An 18,844-nucleotide genomic window follows, 5' to 3' on the forward strand; every position below is an offset into this window, starting at 1 on the left:
TTCAACACGGCTGGTTTGTAAGAGCCCGAACCAAACACCAGACACATTGAAGGAAGATTTCTTGTTTAACTTTTGATATTTCATATAGAATGTAAGAAATTTGAGGAAGCTGTACAGGAAATACCTTTTCTATCTGGTGCCGCGTCGAAAATCAAATTATTATGAATTGTACAGGTTTTGGTAACATTACGAACATTTCTTTTATAGTGTTTAGTGTTAGTAAATAAAGTGAGAAATTTGAGGAAACTGTACAAGAAATCTCCTCCGTGTTTGGTGCCGCGTCAAAGATGATGGATTGTAAAGCATTGTATAGTTTGGTGGTACGGGTGGTTACAAGGACGCTCTGTTGGATGGTAAAATTAGATCATTAACATTAAGACCCGAAAGAAATCCGCGAGGAATTTAACTTCGGAGGCGGCTTGATGCTCTTGAAATCAATGTGATGTAGCCGATATATATATATATATATATATATATATATATATATATATATATATATATATATATATATATATATATATATATATATATATATAAGAAATAAAAAATGAAAAAGGCTGTTCCAGGACTTATCACTGAAAGAGGTGGAAAAATGAGGACACTGGTAAACTCTTGTGCATCAATGGAAAAGACAGCTTGGAGATGATAATGAGTAGAAAAAAATAACGCAACAAAAATAATTAAAAACTTTGACAGAAGCTTAGCTAAAACTATGATGAAACTATGATAAAAATAAGTGTCAGTTATGGAATAAAAAGTAAAAAAAAAAAGTGTAAATTTGCAGGAAATCTTGGGTAAAATATACGGATTTACAATAACCTGGAGGTTTCTTTCTCTTTTCTTCTTGTTGTTACTTGTTTGTTTGTTTTGTTTATTTGTATACACCTTTATCATCATCTGATTTTGGCATGCTATACCTTTATGGAAAGCTTTATGTCTAAGTTACAACATATTGAAATTTCAGGTCACTAGGTCTGCTTTTAAGGGTTTTAGAATCAAAATATTAAACAGAAGCTAAATCCATATAAAAAGTTAGCGGTTAGCGTTAGCTTTCACTAATTTCTTTATCAGTTTAGCGGATTAGCGTAAGCGAAGCTAACTTTTTGGTTAATGGATTACCAGTTAGCGAAGCTAACTTTTCGGTTAGCGGTGCCCACCGCTTCCTGCCGCTGAGGAAAAGAAGGCAAGGCTTAGAAGAGATGATCTGACATGGAAACAAAAACAGAACTAATACTGTGAAGGTTGTGGAGATGATTAACAGAAAAAAAAATTGTGAGCTTTGTTGAGACCACTTTTTTAGTTCTGAAGAGAAGGTGAGGCTTAGAGGAGAGTACATTATAAAGGTTGTTAACAAAGTCTTGTGTTTTTAAAAGGTGAGGTTTAGAGAGATACCGTTGTGAAGGTTATTACCAGAAATACATATTTGGAAGCATTATCAGGACATCTTTCGTTGTTCTTGAAGTGGGATTCGAACTTGGGACTCTCAACGTCCACCACCACCTCCATTGTTATTGTTACCACCTCCATTGTTACCGTTACCACCTCCATTGTTACCGTCACCACCATTTCCATCGTTACCGTCACCACCATTTCCATTGTTACCATTATTTCCATCGTTACCGTCACCACCATTTCCATTGTTACCGTCACCATCATTTCCATTGTTACCATTATTTCCATCGTTACCGTCACCACCATTTCCATCGTTACCGTCACCACCATTTCCATTGTTACCATTATTTCCATCGTTACCGTCACCACCATTTCCATTGTTACCGTCACCATCATTTCCATTGTTACCATTATTTCCATCGTTACCGTCACCACCATTTCCATCGTTACCGTCACCACCATTTCCATTGTTACCATTATTTCCATCGTTACCGTCACCACCATTTCCATCGTTACCGTCACCACCATTTCCATCGTTACCGTCACCACCATTTCCATTGTTACCATCTGCAATGAAAACAAAATAATGAAAGAAGACACTAAATAACGGGCCAATCCATGCGGCTTAAACACACACCAAATAGTTTCTATAAATAACATATACGACTTATCATTCAGCTATTTTATCACACATCTTGCCATCTCCTTCAGTTTATGCAGACGTCATTCAGCTGGAAAGTTTACTGCAAACAATGAAACGCCTCTTACTCACCATCAGGTATGCAGCAGTCACAGGCCTCTCCGGTGCACAGGCCCGGAACAACACTATCCCCTGCAGCACACGTGTCACCGCACACTCCGTTCATTCCTGTACACTGGTCACTGGCAACACACTCTGCACAGCCCCCAAGAAGGAGATGTGTTATTAAATCTATTAAGTGACTCAGAAGAGCTTATGGGACCTGCAAGCCTACGGCCACATGAAGCTGCATCGCGGATGACAACTGCAGTCTTGAGATGTACCGATACCAATATTTTAAACGATACCGATACCGATACCAGTACACTGGAAACCAGTCTTTAAGATTGTTGCCCTTACTCGTGGTACTTTGTTTTCAAGTTTGTAATTAAACGGTCACATCAACACTTGGGTAAAATGAAAAATTACGATTATGAAAACGAAGAAAATAATCGTCCTGTGCATTCAAATTCAATGAAAGAATTTCTGTATAAATGGTGCTTTTTAGTGAAAGTAAGATTGTAGACTTCAAATTTCAAAATATTGAAAAATATATTCATCTTAGGTTTCAAACAAAGAAAAGTGTATATCCTATTCCTATACTTTGAAATTAATAAAAAAAAAAAAATCCAATTTCTGCCTTACCAAATATCTTGCAACGAACAATATGCAACGTAATCACTTTCTTTTAGGTATCGGTAGTATCGGCAGTAAGTCAGCCGATACCGATACCGATAGCTACCGATGCCCTAAAAATGGGCCGATACTGCCGATACCGATACATCGGTACATCCCTACTGCAGTCTCTTACTTCAACTCAAAAGGAGGCAACTCAAGAACAGAACATAAACAATAAGCGAGCTAAAAACTATTTACAAAGAAGAGGGTTTGCATAACCCTTACGGAACAAATGGCTTGTTCAGCTTGAGGACAGGGCATGTATCTGATGTCGCGTGTGAGTTTTCAAATACGTCAGAGGGAGAAACGTTTTGTTGTCTACTGACCAGGCTAACCGTTGTACAAGTCACGGAAAGCCGTGGCCGCGGATACACGGAATGACCTCTATGGTAGAGGCAGCTAGAAGATGTGTCAACCTGAACGTTCCATACGTAAAGAATTATATCACTCACCTTCAAGGACTTCAGGTACGCAGCAGTCACAGTTCGCGCCCTGGCATATGTCAGGAACATCAATGGTTCCTTCAGGACACGTTTCGGTACACACGCCATTCATTTGTGTACACAGGGCGTTGGGAACACACTCTGTACACACCGAAAAGGAAGATGTGTTATGGGCCAGCCACAAGGCACCTCGGAGTGTATGTCATAAAAGGAGCATCGTGACAATTTTACACCTTCAAGGAGTCGCTTTGTGTAGGCCAACTGGCGTCGTGCACGTGATTCATTTACTGTTTTGTCTCAATAGTGTTTGTTTCATTTACATAATATTCCTGTACATTCTTTATCAAGATCTTTCATTTTAGAACAGTGTAGGGACTCTGGATAGTTTTCTCCTAGCCCCTCGTAAGGGTATGCCTTCTATATATTTAGACAACAGGAACCAAAACGGGTTAAAATGAGGAACAGGAGAAAGCCTTGGTAGATGACACATTTGCAGTGGACAACGAAGACACAAATGACGAAGATGTACTGAATGGATCTCAATCGTAAGCTTGCTGGAATGTCTGTACGGGAAGGCCGTGAACACTACACTCACCCTCAGGGGTGTCAGGGATGCAGCAGTTACAGTCCGCCCCGGCACACAGGCCCGGAACAACACGATTTCCTTCAGGACACGTGTCGCTACACTCGCCGTTCATTTGTGTACACTGGACATTGGGAACACACTCTGCACACCACCGAGAAGGAAGATGCTTTAGTGTCCCCAGAAGGCATCTCGAAAGAGTATATAACAAATTAGCATTATATTATGAAAGTTTTATAGCTACAATGAGCCAGGTTATGTAAACCTACCGTCATCTTCTATATCCTCTTTGTTTATTAACCTGCTCCTCTGGTTCATTCGCTCCATTGCATCTATTATATTTTTTTACACATTCTTTGTATCAAAATTTTCTGATCAATAATCTAAAACCTGTGGATACGATGTTTACCTGACTTTTCGTAATGGTATGATGCTCCCCAAGTAACTATACTTGCAGGGTTGCGCATCTCTGCTGTCTCTCCCTATATATCCCCATCCTGCACCTCTACACTGTCTCCCCCTCGCTCAGTCGTGACTCCAAGCAAACGAGCCCGAAAGTGGCTGACCTGATGAATTCGTCTCGTGATGGTATGGTCCCCAGATATCTATTCTTGAAGGTGTGCGGATCTCTCTTCCGTCTATCCCTATACATCCCCATCTCACACCGCAACACTGTCTCCCTCGCCCACTCGCGATCCCAGACAAACAAGCCCGGAAGCGACACGAGACAAGTAATGTCAGCAGGGGACAGCAGAGGCCCAAGTGACGTAGACGCGGAGAATGGTCCCGATGATAAAACTATAAATAAAATTATCCCTTCATACTGCACAACCTCTCCAGGTGTAGGGTTCCTTCAACCTCCGTACGTTCCTCAATTATAAGTGTTGCCTCTGTGTTCATACAGCAAAGATAGTCCTCCCGTAGCGCGAGAGGGACACGACACCCATCTTGTTCACGGTCACTCACCACACACGGTGCCTCCTGTAAATATCTTGTAGCCACAGACTTTACTCATGCTTTTCCTGCCATCCAGACACACTGTCAATTTGTTACATCTGACTTTAATATACTTAATGGCTGCAGTGCAGGTCTGGGTGCGAGAGAGATTTAGGGGTCTTAGTGAGCTCTGATCTCCGTCCAAGGGCACAATGCATTCAAGCTAGAAATCGAGCAAATAGGGTACTGGGATTTATTTAAAGGAGCGTAAGCAACAGAAGCCCGGAAGTCTTCCTCAGATTATATTTAGCATTAGTTAGACCTCATCTCGACTATGCGGTTCAGTTCTGGTCACCTTACTATAGAATGGATATCAAAATGTTAGAATCGGTGCAGAGGAGGATGACTAAGATGATGCAGGGGTTGAGAAACTTGCCATACGAGGAAAGACTCAAACAGTTAAACTTGCATTCTCTAGAAAGGCGAAGGGTGCGTGGAGACATGATCGAGGTTTATAAATGGATGAAGGGGTTTAATAAGGGAGACATTCAAAAGGTTTTGTTAGTAAGAGAACCGGGTAGGACACGAAGTAATGGGTTTAAACTAGATAAATTCAGATTCAACAGGGACACAGGCAAAAATTGGTTTACAAACAGGGTGGTGGATGAGTGGAATAGGCTTAGCAGTCACGTGGTGAGTGCCAATACAATTGTCACATTCAAAAATAGACTAGATAAATTCATGGACAGCGATATTAGGTGGGGTTAGATACACGGGAGCTTTGGGTCAAAGGAGCTGTCTCGTACAGGCCTACCGGCCTCTTGCAGACTCCTGCGTTCTTATGTTCTTATGTTCTTATTTGTAAACCTTAACATTAAACATAGGCCTGTCACTCACCCTCAGGGACGTCAGGCACGCAACAGTCACAGTCCGCCCCGTCACAGAGACCAGGAATAACACGAGTCCCTGCAGGACACGAGTCGGCGCACTCCCCGTTCATTTGTGTACACTGGCCATTGGGAACACACCCTGCAAAACCACCCGCCGAGAAGGGAGACGTGTTTGTAAATCTATCATGTAATTCAGAAGAGCATTTTGGGCCTACAAACAAGGGAACAAAAAGTGTTCCAAAAGAAAAATCCATTTTGGCTAGAGAAGTGGCATGATACTCCCTCTGTGTTCATACAGCAAAGATAGTCCTCCCGTAGCGCGAGAGGGACACGACACCCATCTTGTTCACTGTCACTCACCACACACGGTGCCTCCTGTAAATATCTTGTAGCCACAGACTTTACTCATGCTTTTCCTGTCATCCAGACACACTGTCAATTTGTTACATCTGACTTTAACATACTTAATGGCTGCAGTGCAGGTCTGGGTGCGAGAGAGATTTAGGGGTCTTAGTGAGCTCTGATCTCCGTCCAAGGGCACAATGCATTCAAGCTAGAAATCGAGCAAATAGGGTACTGGGATTTATTTCAAGGAGCGTAAGCAACAGAAGCCCCGAAGTCTTCCTCAGACTATATTTAGCATTAGTTAGACCTCATCTTGACTATGCGGTTCAGTTCTGGTCACCTTACTATAGAATGGATATCAAAATGTTAGAATCGGTGCAGAGGAGGATGACTAAGATGATGCAGGGGTTGAGAAACTTGCCATACGAGGAAAGACTCAAACAGTTAAACTTGCATTCTCTAGAAAGGCGAAGGGTGCGTGGAGACATGATCGAGGTTTATAAATGGATGAAGGGGTTTAATAAGGGAGACATTCAAAAGGTTTTGTTAGTAAGAGAACCGGGTAGGACACGAAGTAATGGGTTTAAACTAGATAAATTCAGATTCAACAGGGACACAGGCAAAAATTGGTTTACAAACAGGGTGGTGGATGAGTGGAATAGGCTTAGCAGTCACGTGGTGAGTACCAATACAATTGTCACATTCAAAAATAGACTAGATAAATTCATGGACAGCGATATTAGGTGGGGTTAGATACACGGGAGCTTTGGGTCAAAGGAGCTGCCTCGTACAGGCCTACCGGCCTCTTGCAGACTCCTGCGTTCTTATGTTCTTATGTTCTTATTTGTAAACCTTAACATTAAACATAGGCCTGTCACTCACCCTCAGGGACGTCAGGTACGCAACAGTCACAGTCCGCCCCGTCACAGAGACCAGGAATAACACGAGTCCCTGCAGGACACGAGTCGGCGCACTCCCCGTTCATTTGTGTACACTGGCCATTGGGAACACACCCTGCAAAACCACCCGCCGAGAAGGGAGACGTGTTTGTAAATCTATCATGTAATTTAGAAGAGCATTTTGGGCCTACAAACAAGGGAACAAAAAGTGTTCCAAAAGAAAAATCCATTTTGGCTAGAGAAGTGGCATGATACTCCCTCTGTGTTCATACAGCAAAGATAGTCCTCCCGTAGCGCGAGAGGGACACGACACCCATCTTGTTCACGGTCACTCACCACACACGGTGCCTCCTGTAAATATCTTGTAGCCACAGACTTTACTCATGCTTTTCCTGTCATCCAGACACACTGTCAATTTGTTACATCTGACTTTAATATACTTAATGGCTGCAGTGCAGGTCTGGGTGCGAGAGAGATTTAGGGGTCTTAGTGAGCTCTGATCTCCGTCCAAGGGCACAATGCATTCAAGCTAGAAATCGAGCAAATAGGGTACTGGGATTTATTTCAAGGAGCGTAAGCAACAGAAGCCCCGAAGTCTTCCTCAGACTATATTTAGCATTAGTTAGACCTCATCTTGACTATGCGGTTCAGTTCTGGTCACCTTACTATAGAATGGATATCAAAATGTTTGAGTCGGTGCAGAGGAGGATGACTAAGATGATGCAGGGGTTGAGAAACTTGCCATACGAGGAAAGACTCAAACAGTTAAACTTGCATTCTCTAGAAAGGCGAATGGTGCGTGGAGACATGATCGAGGTTTATAAATGGATGAAGGGGTTTAATAAGGGAGACATTCAAAAGGTTTTGTTGGTAAGAGAACCGGGTAGGACACGAAGTAATGGGTTTAAACTAGATAAATTCAGATTCAACAGGGACACAGGCAAAAATTGGTTTACAAACAGGGTGGTGGATGAGTGGAATAGGCTTAGCAGTCACGTGGTGAGTACCAATACAATTGTCACATTCAAAAACAGACTAGATAAATTCATGGACAGCGATATTAGGTGGGGTTAGATACACGGGAGCTTTGGGTCAAAGGAGCTGCCTCGTACAGGCCTACCGGCCTCTTGCAGACTCCTGCGTTCTTATGTTCTTATGTTCTTATTTGTAAACCTTAACATTAAACATAGGCCTGTCACTCACCCTCAGGTACGTCAGGTACGCAACAGTCACAGTCCGCCCCGTCACAGAGACCAGGAATAACACGAGTCCCTGCAGGACACGAGTCGGCGCACTCCCCGTTCATTTGTGTACACTGGCCATTGGGAACACACCCTGCAAAACCACCCGCCGAGAAGGGAGACGTGTTTGTAAATCTATCATGTAATTCAGAAGAGCATTTTGGGCCTACAAACAAGAGAACAAAAAGTGTTCCAAAAGAAAAACTTGAGAAGTGTCATGATACTCCCTCTGTGTTCATACAGCAAAGATAGTCCTCCCGTAGCGCGAGAGGGACACGACACCCATCTTGTTCACTGTCACTCACCACACACGGTGCCTCCTGTAAATATCTTGTAGCCACAGACTTTACTCATGCTTTTCCTGTCATCCAGACACACTGTCAATTTGTTACATCTGACTTTAATATACTTAATGGCTGCAGTGCAGGTCTGGGTGCGAGAGAGATTTAGGGGTCTTAGTGAGCTCTGATCTCCGTCCAAGGGCACAATGCATTCAAGCTAGAAATCGAGCAAATAGGGTACTGGGATTTATTTCAAGGAGCGTAAGCAACAGAAGCCCCGAAGTCTTCCTCAGACTATATTTAGCATTAGTTAGACCTCATCTTGACTATGCGGTTCAGTTCTGGTCACCTTACTATAGAATGGATATCAAAATGTTAGAATCGGTGCAGAGGAGGATGACTAAGATGATGCAGGGGTTGAGAAACTTGCCATACGAGGAAAGACTCAAACAGTTAAACTTGCATTCTCTAGAAAGGCGAATGGTGCGTGGAGACATGATCGAGGTTTATAAATGGATGAAGGGGTTTAATAAGGGAGACATTCAAAAGGTTTTGTTGGTAAGAGAACCGGGTAGGACACGAAGTAATGGGTTTAAACTAGATAAATTCAGATTCAACAGGGACACAGGCAAAAATTGGTTTACAAACAGGGTGGTGGATGAGTGGAATAGGCTTAGCAGTCACGTGGTGAGTACCAATACAATTGTCACATTCAAAAACAGACTAGATAAATTCATGGACAGCGATATTAGGTGGGGTTAGATACACGGGAGCTTTGGGTCAAAGGAGCTGCCTCGTACAGGCCTACCGGCCTCTTGCAGACTCCTGCGTTCTTATGTTCTTATGTTCTTATTTGTAAACCTTAACATTAAACATAGGCCTGTCACTCACCCTCAGGTACGTCAGGTACGCAACAGTCACAGTCCGCCCCGTCACAGAGACCAGGAATAACACGAGTCCCTGCAGGACACGAGTCGGCGCACTCCCCGTTCATTTGTGTACACTGGCCATTGGGAACACACCCTGCAAAACCACCCGCCGAGAAGGGAGACGTGTTTGTAAATCTATCATGTAATTCAGAAGAGCATTTTGGGCCTACAAACAAGAGAACAAAAAGTGTTCCAAAAGAAAAACTAGAGAAGTGTCATGATACTCCCTCTGTGTTCATACAGCAAAGATAGTCCTCCCGTAGCGCGAGAGGGACACGACACCCATCTTGTTCACTGTCACTCACCACACACGGTGCCTCCTGTAAATATCTTGTAGCCACAGACTTTACTCATGCTTTTCCTGTCATCCAGACACACTGTCAATTTGTTACATCTGACTTTAATATACTTAATGGCTGCAGTGCAGGTCTGGGTGCGAGAGAGATTTAGGGGTCTTAGTGAGCTCTGATCTCCGTCCAAGGGCACAATGCATTCAAGCTAGAAATCGAGCAAATAGGGTACTGGGATTTATTTCAAGGAGCGTAAGCAACAGAAGCCCCGAAGTCTTCCTCAGACTATATTTAGCATTAGTTAGACCTCATCTTGACTATGCGGTTCAGTTCTGGTCACCTTACTATAGAATGGATATCAAAATGTTAGAATCGGTGCAGAGGAGGATGACTAAGATGATGCAGGGGTTGAGAAACTTGCCATACGAGGAAAGACTCAAACAGTTAAACTTGCATTCTCTAGAAAGGCGAATGGTGCGTGGAGACATGATCGAGGTTTATAAATGGATGAAGGGGTTTAATAAGGGAGACATTCAAAAGGTTTTGTTGGTAAGAGAACCGGGTAGGACACGAAGTAATGGGTTTAAACTAGATAAATTCAGATTCAACAGGGACACAGGCAAAAATTGGTTTACAAACAGGGTGGTGGATGAGTGGAATAGGCTTAGCAGTCACGTGGTGAGTACCAATACAATTGTCACATTCAAAAACAGACTAGATAAATTCATGGACAGCGATATTAGGTGGGGTTAGATACACGGGAGCTTTGGGTCAAAGGAGCTGCCTCGTACAGGCCTACCGGCCTCTTGCAGACTCCTGCGTTCTTATGTTCTTATGTTCTTATTTGTAAACCTTAACATTAAACATAGGCCTGTCACTCACCCTCAGGTACGTCAGGTACGCAACAGTCACAGTCCGCCCCGTCACAGAGACCAGGAATAACACGAGTCCCTGCAGGACACGAGTCGGCGCACTCCCCGTTCATTTGTGTACACTGGCCATTGGGAACACACCCTGCAAAACCACCCGCCGAGAAGGGAGACGTGTTTGTAAATCTATCATGTAATTCAGAAGAGCATTTTGGGCCTACAAACAAGGGAACAAAAAGTGTTCCAAAAGAAAAATCCATTTTGGCTTGAGAGGTGTCATGATATTCCCCAGTAGAAGGCGTTCAGGCCGTTGGAAGGAGGAAATACAGTCAAAGGAAGGCTGTTCCAGAGCTTAGTGGTGAAAGGAATCAAAGAGCAAAGACAATGATAACTCATGCATTAGGAATTAGGATAGCAATGAGATGAGTTGAAAGACATATGCAGCGGGGCCACAGGAGGGGTGGTGACATAGAGTAGCAAGTTCAGAAGAGTAGTCAGGATGAAAATATTGGTAAAAGATAGAAAGGGAAACAATATTGCGGCGGAATGCAAGTAGAAAATAGTGAGTAATGGAGGGAAGGTAATGAGGCGAAAAGGCCAAAAGGGCTGTGTGTCGAAACCCGACACACGAGATGCATACTCCATACGTGGACGGACAAGGCCCTCATATATTGTTAGTATCTGTGATGGGGAAAAGCTGGTGGAGACGGTACACAACGCCTGGCCTCAATAAAGTTAGTTGATTTAGCACGAGATGAGATATGCTGTTTTCAGATTTGATCTTGAGTTAATGAGAGGTCAGTAATGTTTAGTGTAGAAGAAGGGGATAGCTAATTGATATCCAAGAATATGGAAGGTTGTTTCAGGTGGTCGGGTGGAGAAATTGAGTTTTTGGGCATTGAAAGATATTCAGAATGACCTACATGGCAAAGGCAGCTGGAAGAAATGTCAATCTAAATATATCATTCGTAAAGCATTGTCACTCACCCTCAGGGACTTGAGTCATGCAGCAGCTACAGCCTGCTCCGTCACAGAGGCCCGAAACAGCAAGGTTGCCTTCAGGACACGTGTCGCTGCACACACCGTTCATTTGTGTACACATGGCGTTGGTAACACACACTGCACACACCGAGGAGACGTGTTAGTGTACCCACAAGGCACCTTGGAAAGTGTATGGCATGAAGGAACTGTTATGAACACCTCAAAGACATTTCTACCCCTTCAAGGAGCCCAATTTGTAAGTCAGCTGGCGTCTTGCAATATTATATCTTCATAGCACATGGTTTTGCCGCAATGGTTTATTTGTTTGAATAATTGAAATTCGTGTAGTTTCTCCTCTATCAAGATCTTCCATTTTGAAACAGATGAGACAGATTAAGTACAGGGCACATTTGTAGTGGACAACGAAGACCCAAATGTTGGAGACGTGCTGCATGAACCTCAGTATTACAGCTATCCAGAAGACCTGAAAACCAAGACCATGAACATTTGTCACTCACCCTCAGGGACTTCAGGCACACAGCAGTCACAGGTCGCGCCGACACACACGCCCGGAACAGCAAGGTTCCCTTCAGGACACGAGTCGCTGCACACGCCGTTCAGTTTTGTACAAGGGTCACTAGGAACACATTCTGCACGCCATCAAGGAGAGAGACGTATTAGTCTACCAGTTACCTTGGTAGAGAGTAATGCTACATTTGAGGATGAGATTTGAGACGAAGACCCAAAATGTTGAAGACGTGCTGCATGGACCTCAGTATTAAAGCTATCTAGAAGACCTGTAAACCAAGGCCATGAACACTTGTCACTCACCCTTAGGCACGCAGCAGTCACAGGTCGCCCCGACACACACGCCCGGAACAGCAAGGTTCCCTTCAGGACACGAGTCGCTGCAGACGCCGTTCAGTTTTGTACAAGGGTCACTGGGAACACACCCTGCACGCCATCAAGGAGAGAGACGGGTTAGTCTACCTCAAAGTTACCTTGGTAGAGAGTAATGCTACATTTGAGGATGATTGTTTCGCAGATATTCTTACATTTACGAGGAAACGTTTTGTGTCGGTCAGCTGGGGTTCTACAGTCTTCTGAGATACTCACGTATGTTGATTAGTAAAGAAGATAATCCATGGTTAAGCAAAAAAAATGTCTGCAACACTGCTCCACAATGCAAAACAGATGATGAAAAAAGATTGGATCTGATTACCGAGAGTTCTTGCTACTTCCTCTCTGAAAAGAAGTTTGTCATGGGAAGGAAGACATGCAGAAAGATAAAGGCTATTTGAGAGTTAACTAATAAACTGATGAAAGAATGGAAATATTTGTAAACTCTTGCAGTATAAAATTGGAGAGCACAGAAAAGTAGAAGAACAGCCAGGCCGAGGGAGGGGTGGATGCATATAGTTTGCAAGTCCAGAAGAGCAGGTAGTTGTGTGTTGAAGGGAGTGGTGAGGGTTGTATCGAGTCGCACATTTTGCAAAGGGAATTATTGGTGTTATCGGTTAGTTCCACAGTTTGACCTAACGGATTCGTAAGCTCGCAAACCAAACACAAAATACTATGAAAGTTTCTTATCTAGTGTTTGATATTTTTGTAGAGTTAAGAAATTTGAGGAAAGTATACAGGAATCCGAAAATAAATCATAAATAAAAGAAAGTCGAAATCTGGACATTAAGGAGTATATAGTTTGGGTTTGGACTCCTACAAAGACACTGTTTTGGGCTGTGGAGCTGCGCGCGCATGTCCTCACCTCGCGGGGCGCAACACCTGCAGAGGCCTCCAGGAAGACAGAAGTTGAAGTCATCACCCACGTCCATTTCATCCTCTAGGCAGGTCTCCTTACACGTGCCTTCACTCGCTTTGCACTTAGGCTTTGTCCAACACTGCAACGCTGAGGCAAGGCAGAGGAACAGGAATCAGTGAACCAGGAAAAAATCTAGATAACATGAAGAGGGAAACACAAATAAGTAAACGAAGAAATTAATTGTACCTTCAAGAAAGAGGGAAACGATAAATGAACCAGGAAAAAACGGAGCTAAAAGAGGAAAAAACGAACAAATGAATTTCCAGCCAAGAAGTGAAATGTAGCTACCAGGAAGAGGAAGAGCGAAGAGCAAACTAACTTAGAAATTACAATTAGCTCAAAGGAAGAGGAAACACGACTAAATGAACCAGGAAAAACGTAACCAAGGAAGAGAAAACAGCTACTAAATGAACCAATAAATGAAACGTAGCTACAAGAGAGAGAGAGAGAGAGAGAGAGAGAGAGAGAGAGAGAGAGAGAGAGAGAGAGAGAGAGGAAAGAAAATAGAAATTCGGTTCAAGTAAATAAAGAAAGAAATAGGAAATAATAATAAAGGCAAAAATAAAATCGTAAAAAATAAAACAAATATCAAGTGAAAAATCAAAAACAAATCAAGGTAGGACTCACGTTGCTCTTCCTTGACACAACATTTGCATTTGTCTTTGCAGTCGGCGTCACTGGACTCCTTCTCCTGCTTCTTGCACTCCTTCCTGCACTTTCCGCCGCCCTTCTTGCAGCTCTTGGTTTTCTTGCACTTCTTCTTCTTCTTCTTCTTCTTGTCTATTAGGGTGCAAAGATGACTGTTGAATTAGTTGAAAGAAAGCGACACAAAAGGAGTTGGATTCTCTTGCTAGTGCTAACATACTCTCAGAAACTTACCGCCTCCCGAAAGATGGAGAGAAAAGGTTAGGTGTAAAAAAGAAGAACGGAGAAAAAAAAATGCAAAGATGACTGTTGAATTAGTTGAAAGAAAGCGACACAAAAGGAGTTGGATTCTCTTGCTAGTGCTAACATACACTCAGAAACTTTCCGCCTCACGAAAGATGGAGAGAAAAGGTTAGGTGTGAAAAAGAAGACTGGAGAAAAATATCCCTGCTTGGTGGAATAGGCTAGGTAGATGAGAAGCGAGCATCATAAAGTCATACATCATTTCAACCACTAAAAATAAAGTTCGCCAGCGCTACTAACCGGTTGTAGTTGTCCAATTAAGGGGCCCCTCAAGAGAGCCTACCAGCGACATTTTATTCTCAATCTTTTCTAACTTTTTTTTTTTTTTTTGTAATTGCAATGATTTAGCTTTTTTTATGTAATTTCTGGCGTAGGATTATTTTATTATTATTTTTTTAGCTATATGCAGCACCTAAAATAATATCCTAATGATTATGAACGAGAATAAACGATTTTCATAATGTCAACTAATACACGATATTTTTTCACTTGCGACATCTTATTCATTTAGCTTTCTTTTAATATATTTATATACTCATTTGTTTGTCTATATATCTTTCTTGCATTGTATTTTCTTTTCGTTTGTCTATTAATTTATCTACCTATTTATCTATCTATATATATTTACGTATGTATCAACAATTTATCTATTTAGCTAATTCATATTTCATTTAGATTCGTCGTGATCTACTGAGCACTACCTATCTACCTATCAACTCTGTTCACGTTTTGCCGTGGGTTACTTCACTACCCACCTATCTATCAACTTTCTTCATGGATCATCCCCGCCTATTCAGCATTTCCTAGCTCTTTGTCAACTTTCCTCAGGGTTCCTCGTGGTCTGCTCAGCACTCCCTATCCACCTACCAACTTAATCCATACGAACACTCACCACGAACACAACAAACGCATTTCCCCTCGCACAGGTCCTTGAACTTGCTCTCTTTACTCTTGCAGCTCTTCCTGCATATTCCCCCCATCACCTTGGTACACGCAGGGGACTCCCAACAACCTACGGTAAGGAAAAGACACATACATATATACATTAACTTTGCTTTTATCTTGTTATTTTAAGCTGTCTTTGTCCTTGTATTTCTTTTTGTTGACACTCAAGCCCATGTTCTCAAATATTTCGGGCCCTACACAACTACATTTTGATGAGGCTTTCGTAGAGGTTGTTAGTATTTCCATGGGTAATTTTATGAGCCTAGTGATAGTTTGACAAGGGTTTTGCACCATAATTTGAAGAAAAAAAACACTCATGAGAACCCGACTAATCTCCTTTGTGGCCTTGGGAAATAGTTGTTTTGAGAGGTAAATACATCTGAGAATATGAATTTTTACTCTGAAGTGCATCGAGCCTGGTTCTGAACACTGCTACAGAATATGCGTGGCGGGACACCTCACAGCGTCGTTCTTGAGTCATCAAAAACTGCGCCGGGCCCTCGTGCCTCAAGAACACATATCACGCCATGGTTTTAACTCACCTTTCTTTTTGTCCTTCAGCTTCTCCTCATTCTTGGACTTGTCGCCGCTTCCCTTCTTAACCTTCCTTACTCTGAGCCTCCCCGCAGCCTTCTCGGGTTTAATTCCGCGCTTCTTGTAACTCGGAAACTTAATCTCTCCAGCCTTTAGTTGTGGTGTCCGGATAGGCCAGCCCTTGCCGCCATGGGTTTTAGAGGACGTGTGCCCCGCAACCTCCTCGCCCTCTGAGCCACGTCTTGTCTTGCTGAAGGAATGGGCTTCATGTTCCAGGGCCCACGTTATTGCCAGGAGGGCAGCCACGCCTAGAAGAGTGAACGTTAGCGCACCTTTCATCCTTGTGGTGTTGTGAGGTGCCCACTGTCCCGAGGTGCCTTATATGAGCGGCGCGTGTCTCGTGGCTCACCTGTCCGATTGTTATACAGGTGCGTGCGTATGTGGCGTGGCGTGTGTGTGTGTGTGTGTGTGTGTGTGTGTGTCAGGTGCGAGGTTAATAAGCACCATCCATGGGTCCTATTCTTTACCACATCGTTATTTCGTTGCCATACAGACTGTTGTACACACACACACACACACACACACACACACACACACACACACACACACACACTCCTATCCTATCTCGCTATAACTACACCTTTTCACCCTCAAATTAAAAAAGTTGAATTTCAATTAAAATAAGTTGAATTTCAAATTTAAAAAGTTGAAGCTCATAAAAAAAGTTGAAATTCAAATTAAAGAATTTGAATTTCAAATTTAAAAAGTTGAGTTTCAAATTGAAAAAGTTGAAGTTCAAATTTAAAAAGTTGAAGTTCAAATAAAAAAAGTTGAAATTCAAATTAAAAAAGTTGAAATTCAAATTAAAAAAGTTGAAATTCAAATTAAAAAAGTTGAATTTGAAATTTAAAAAGTTGAAGCTCAAATAAAAAAAGTTGAAGTTCAAATTAATAGAAGAAGTGCAAGTCATAGAAAGAGATATATGTGCATACCTATATACATAAATGCATACATCCACAAACTTATTATATATATATATATATATATATATATATATATATATATATATATATATATATATATATATATATATATATATATATATATATATATATATATATATATATATATATATATATATATATATATATATATATATATATATATATATATATATATATATATATATATATATATATATATATATATATATATATATATATATATATATATATATATATATATATATATATATATATATATATATATATATATATATATATATATATATATATATATATATATATATATATATATATATATATATATATATATATATATATATATATATATATATATATATATATATATATATATATATATATATATATATATATATATATATATATATATATACACATATATATATATATATATATATAAAGATCCAGGTCTACAGAGCCTGCGTCGTAAGCATACTCCTGTACGGCAGCGAGTCGTGGACCCTTCGAGCTCGCCAAGAACGAAAACTCAACTCGCTCCACATGCGCTGCCTGCGACGCATCCTGAACATTACCTGGCAGGATAAAATCACAAACAACACTGTCCTGGAGAGAGCTGGGATGACCAGCATGTTCACTTTGCTCAAGCAGAGACGCATGCGCTGGCTTGGCCATGTTAATTGTCCGCATGGACGATGGTCGGATCCCCAAAGACCTCCTTTATGGAGAGCTGACGGAGGGGACACGCCCAACTGACAGGCCAAAACTGCGATACAAGGACGTATGCAAGAGGGACCTGAAAGCCCTACACATCAACACCGACTCATGGGAAGCAACAGCCTCAGAGCGATCCGCCTGGCGGCAAGCAATTCAACAAGGCCTCCATGTGTTTGAGGAGACACTCGCCCAGCAGTCTGAGGCAAAGAGACAAAGAAGAAAGGCCCAAAACCCGGCAGACCAACCAGCCTCTATCTTCACCTGTGATCAGTGTGGGAGGGATTGCCACTCTCGTATTGGCCTGTCCAGCCACACCCGACGCTGTACCTGAGTCTTCAACTGGAGCGCAACTCCATGGTCTCCCGAGACCGACGGATGCCTACTATGTGTATATATATAGATATATATATATATATATATATATATATATATATATATATATATATATATATATATATATATATATATATATATATATATATATATATATATATATATATATATATATATATATATATATATATATTTTTTTTTTTTTTACAGCAAAGGAGACAGCTCAAGGGCACAAAAAAGTAAACATTAATAAAAAAAAGCCCGCTACTCGCTGCTCCTAAAAAGAATCCAAAGAGGTGGCCGAAAGATAGGTCAGTTTCGGGAGGAGTCCTGATACCCTCCTCTTGAAAGAGTTCAAGTCGTAGGCAGGAGGAAATACAGATGAAGGAAGATTGTTCCAGAGTTTACCAGCGTGAGGGATGAAAGAGTGAAGATGCTGGTTAACTCTTGCATAAGGGGTTTGGACAGTATAGGGATGAGCATGAGTAGAAAGTCGAGTGCAGCGGGGCCGCGGGAGGGGGGGGAGGCATGCAGTTAGCAAGTTCAGAAGAGCAGTCAGCGTGGAAATATCGATAGAAGATAGAAAGAGGCAACATTGCGGCGGAATTTAAGAGGTAGAAGACTATCAGTATGAGGAGGAGAGCTGATGAGACGAAGAGCCTTTGCCTCCACTCTGTCCAGAAGAGCTGTGTGAGTGGAGCCCCCCCACACATGAGATGCATACTCCATACGAGGGCGGACAAGGCCCCTGTATATGGACAGCAACTGTGCAGGGGAGAAGAACTGGCGGAGACGGTACAGAACGCCCAGCCTCGAGGAAGCTGATTTAGTAAGAGATGAGATATGAAGTTTCCTGTTGAGATTTTGAGTTAAGGATAGACCGAGGATGTTTAGTGTTGAGGAAGGTGATAGCTGGGTGTTGTCAAAGAATAGGGGATAGTTGTTTGGAAGATTGTGTCGAGTGGATAGGTGGAGAAACTGGAAATCGGAAATAATAGTAAGGTCTGAGGCTAAGCGTTCTGCAGCCTCCAGCCTTGAGTCGTTAAGTTCC

At 41.9% G+C, this 18,844-nt stretch overlaps 2 protein-coding genes across 7 annotated transcripts in view; one reads left to right on the plus strand and one right to left on the minus strand.

Moving 5' to 3' along the window:
* The window catches only part of LOC127002721 (glutamate receptor ionotropic, kainate glr-3-like), a 63,726-nt gene that overhangs the window by 10,205 nt on the left and 34,677 nt on the right, over positions 1-18,844 (plus strand). For 2 of the 6 annotated variants that reach the window (XM_050868807.1, XM_050868802.1), the window contains one exon: positions 15,221-15,280. The exons of the other annotated variants lie outside the window; for them this stretch is intronic. Coding sequence is in view for 1 of the 2 variants with exons in the window: in XM_050868802.1 (XP_050724759.1) it covers positions 15,221-15,280 (60 nt within the window). In the remaining variant the exon portion in view is untranslated. The remainder of the gene's footprint in view (positions 1-15,220; positions 15,281-18,844) is intronic. 6 annotated transcript variants of the gene reach the window in all.
* Positions 537-16,106, minus strand: LOC127002719 (proprotein convertase subtilisin/kexin type 5-like). The gene is made up of 15 exons (XM_050868799.1): positions 15,751-16,106; positions 13,943-14,095; positions 13,262-13,402; positions 12,328-12,450; positions 12,015-12,146; positions 11,503-11,634; positions 10,529-10,660; positions 9,319-9,450; positions 8,109-8,240; positions 6,889-7,020; positions 5,669-5,800; positions 3,848-3,979; positions 3,262-3,393; positions 2,165-2,287; positions 537-1,959 (listed from the first exon to the last, which is right to left on the minus strand). The coding sequence occupies exons 1-15, from the start codon at positions 16,079-16,081 to the stop codon at positions 1,484-1,486; spliced, it is 2,535 nt and encodes an 844-aa protein (XP_050724756.1). The 5' UTR covers positions 16,082-16,106; the 3' UTR covers positions 537-1,483.

Source organism: Eriocheir sinensis, chromosome 24, assembly GCF_024679095.1.
Source record: "Eriocheir sinensis breed Jianghai 21 chromosome 24, ASM2467909v1, whole genome shotgun sequence".
NCBI lineage: Eukaryota > Metazoa > Arthropoda > Malacostraca > Decapoda > Varunidae > Eriocheir > Eriocheir sinensis.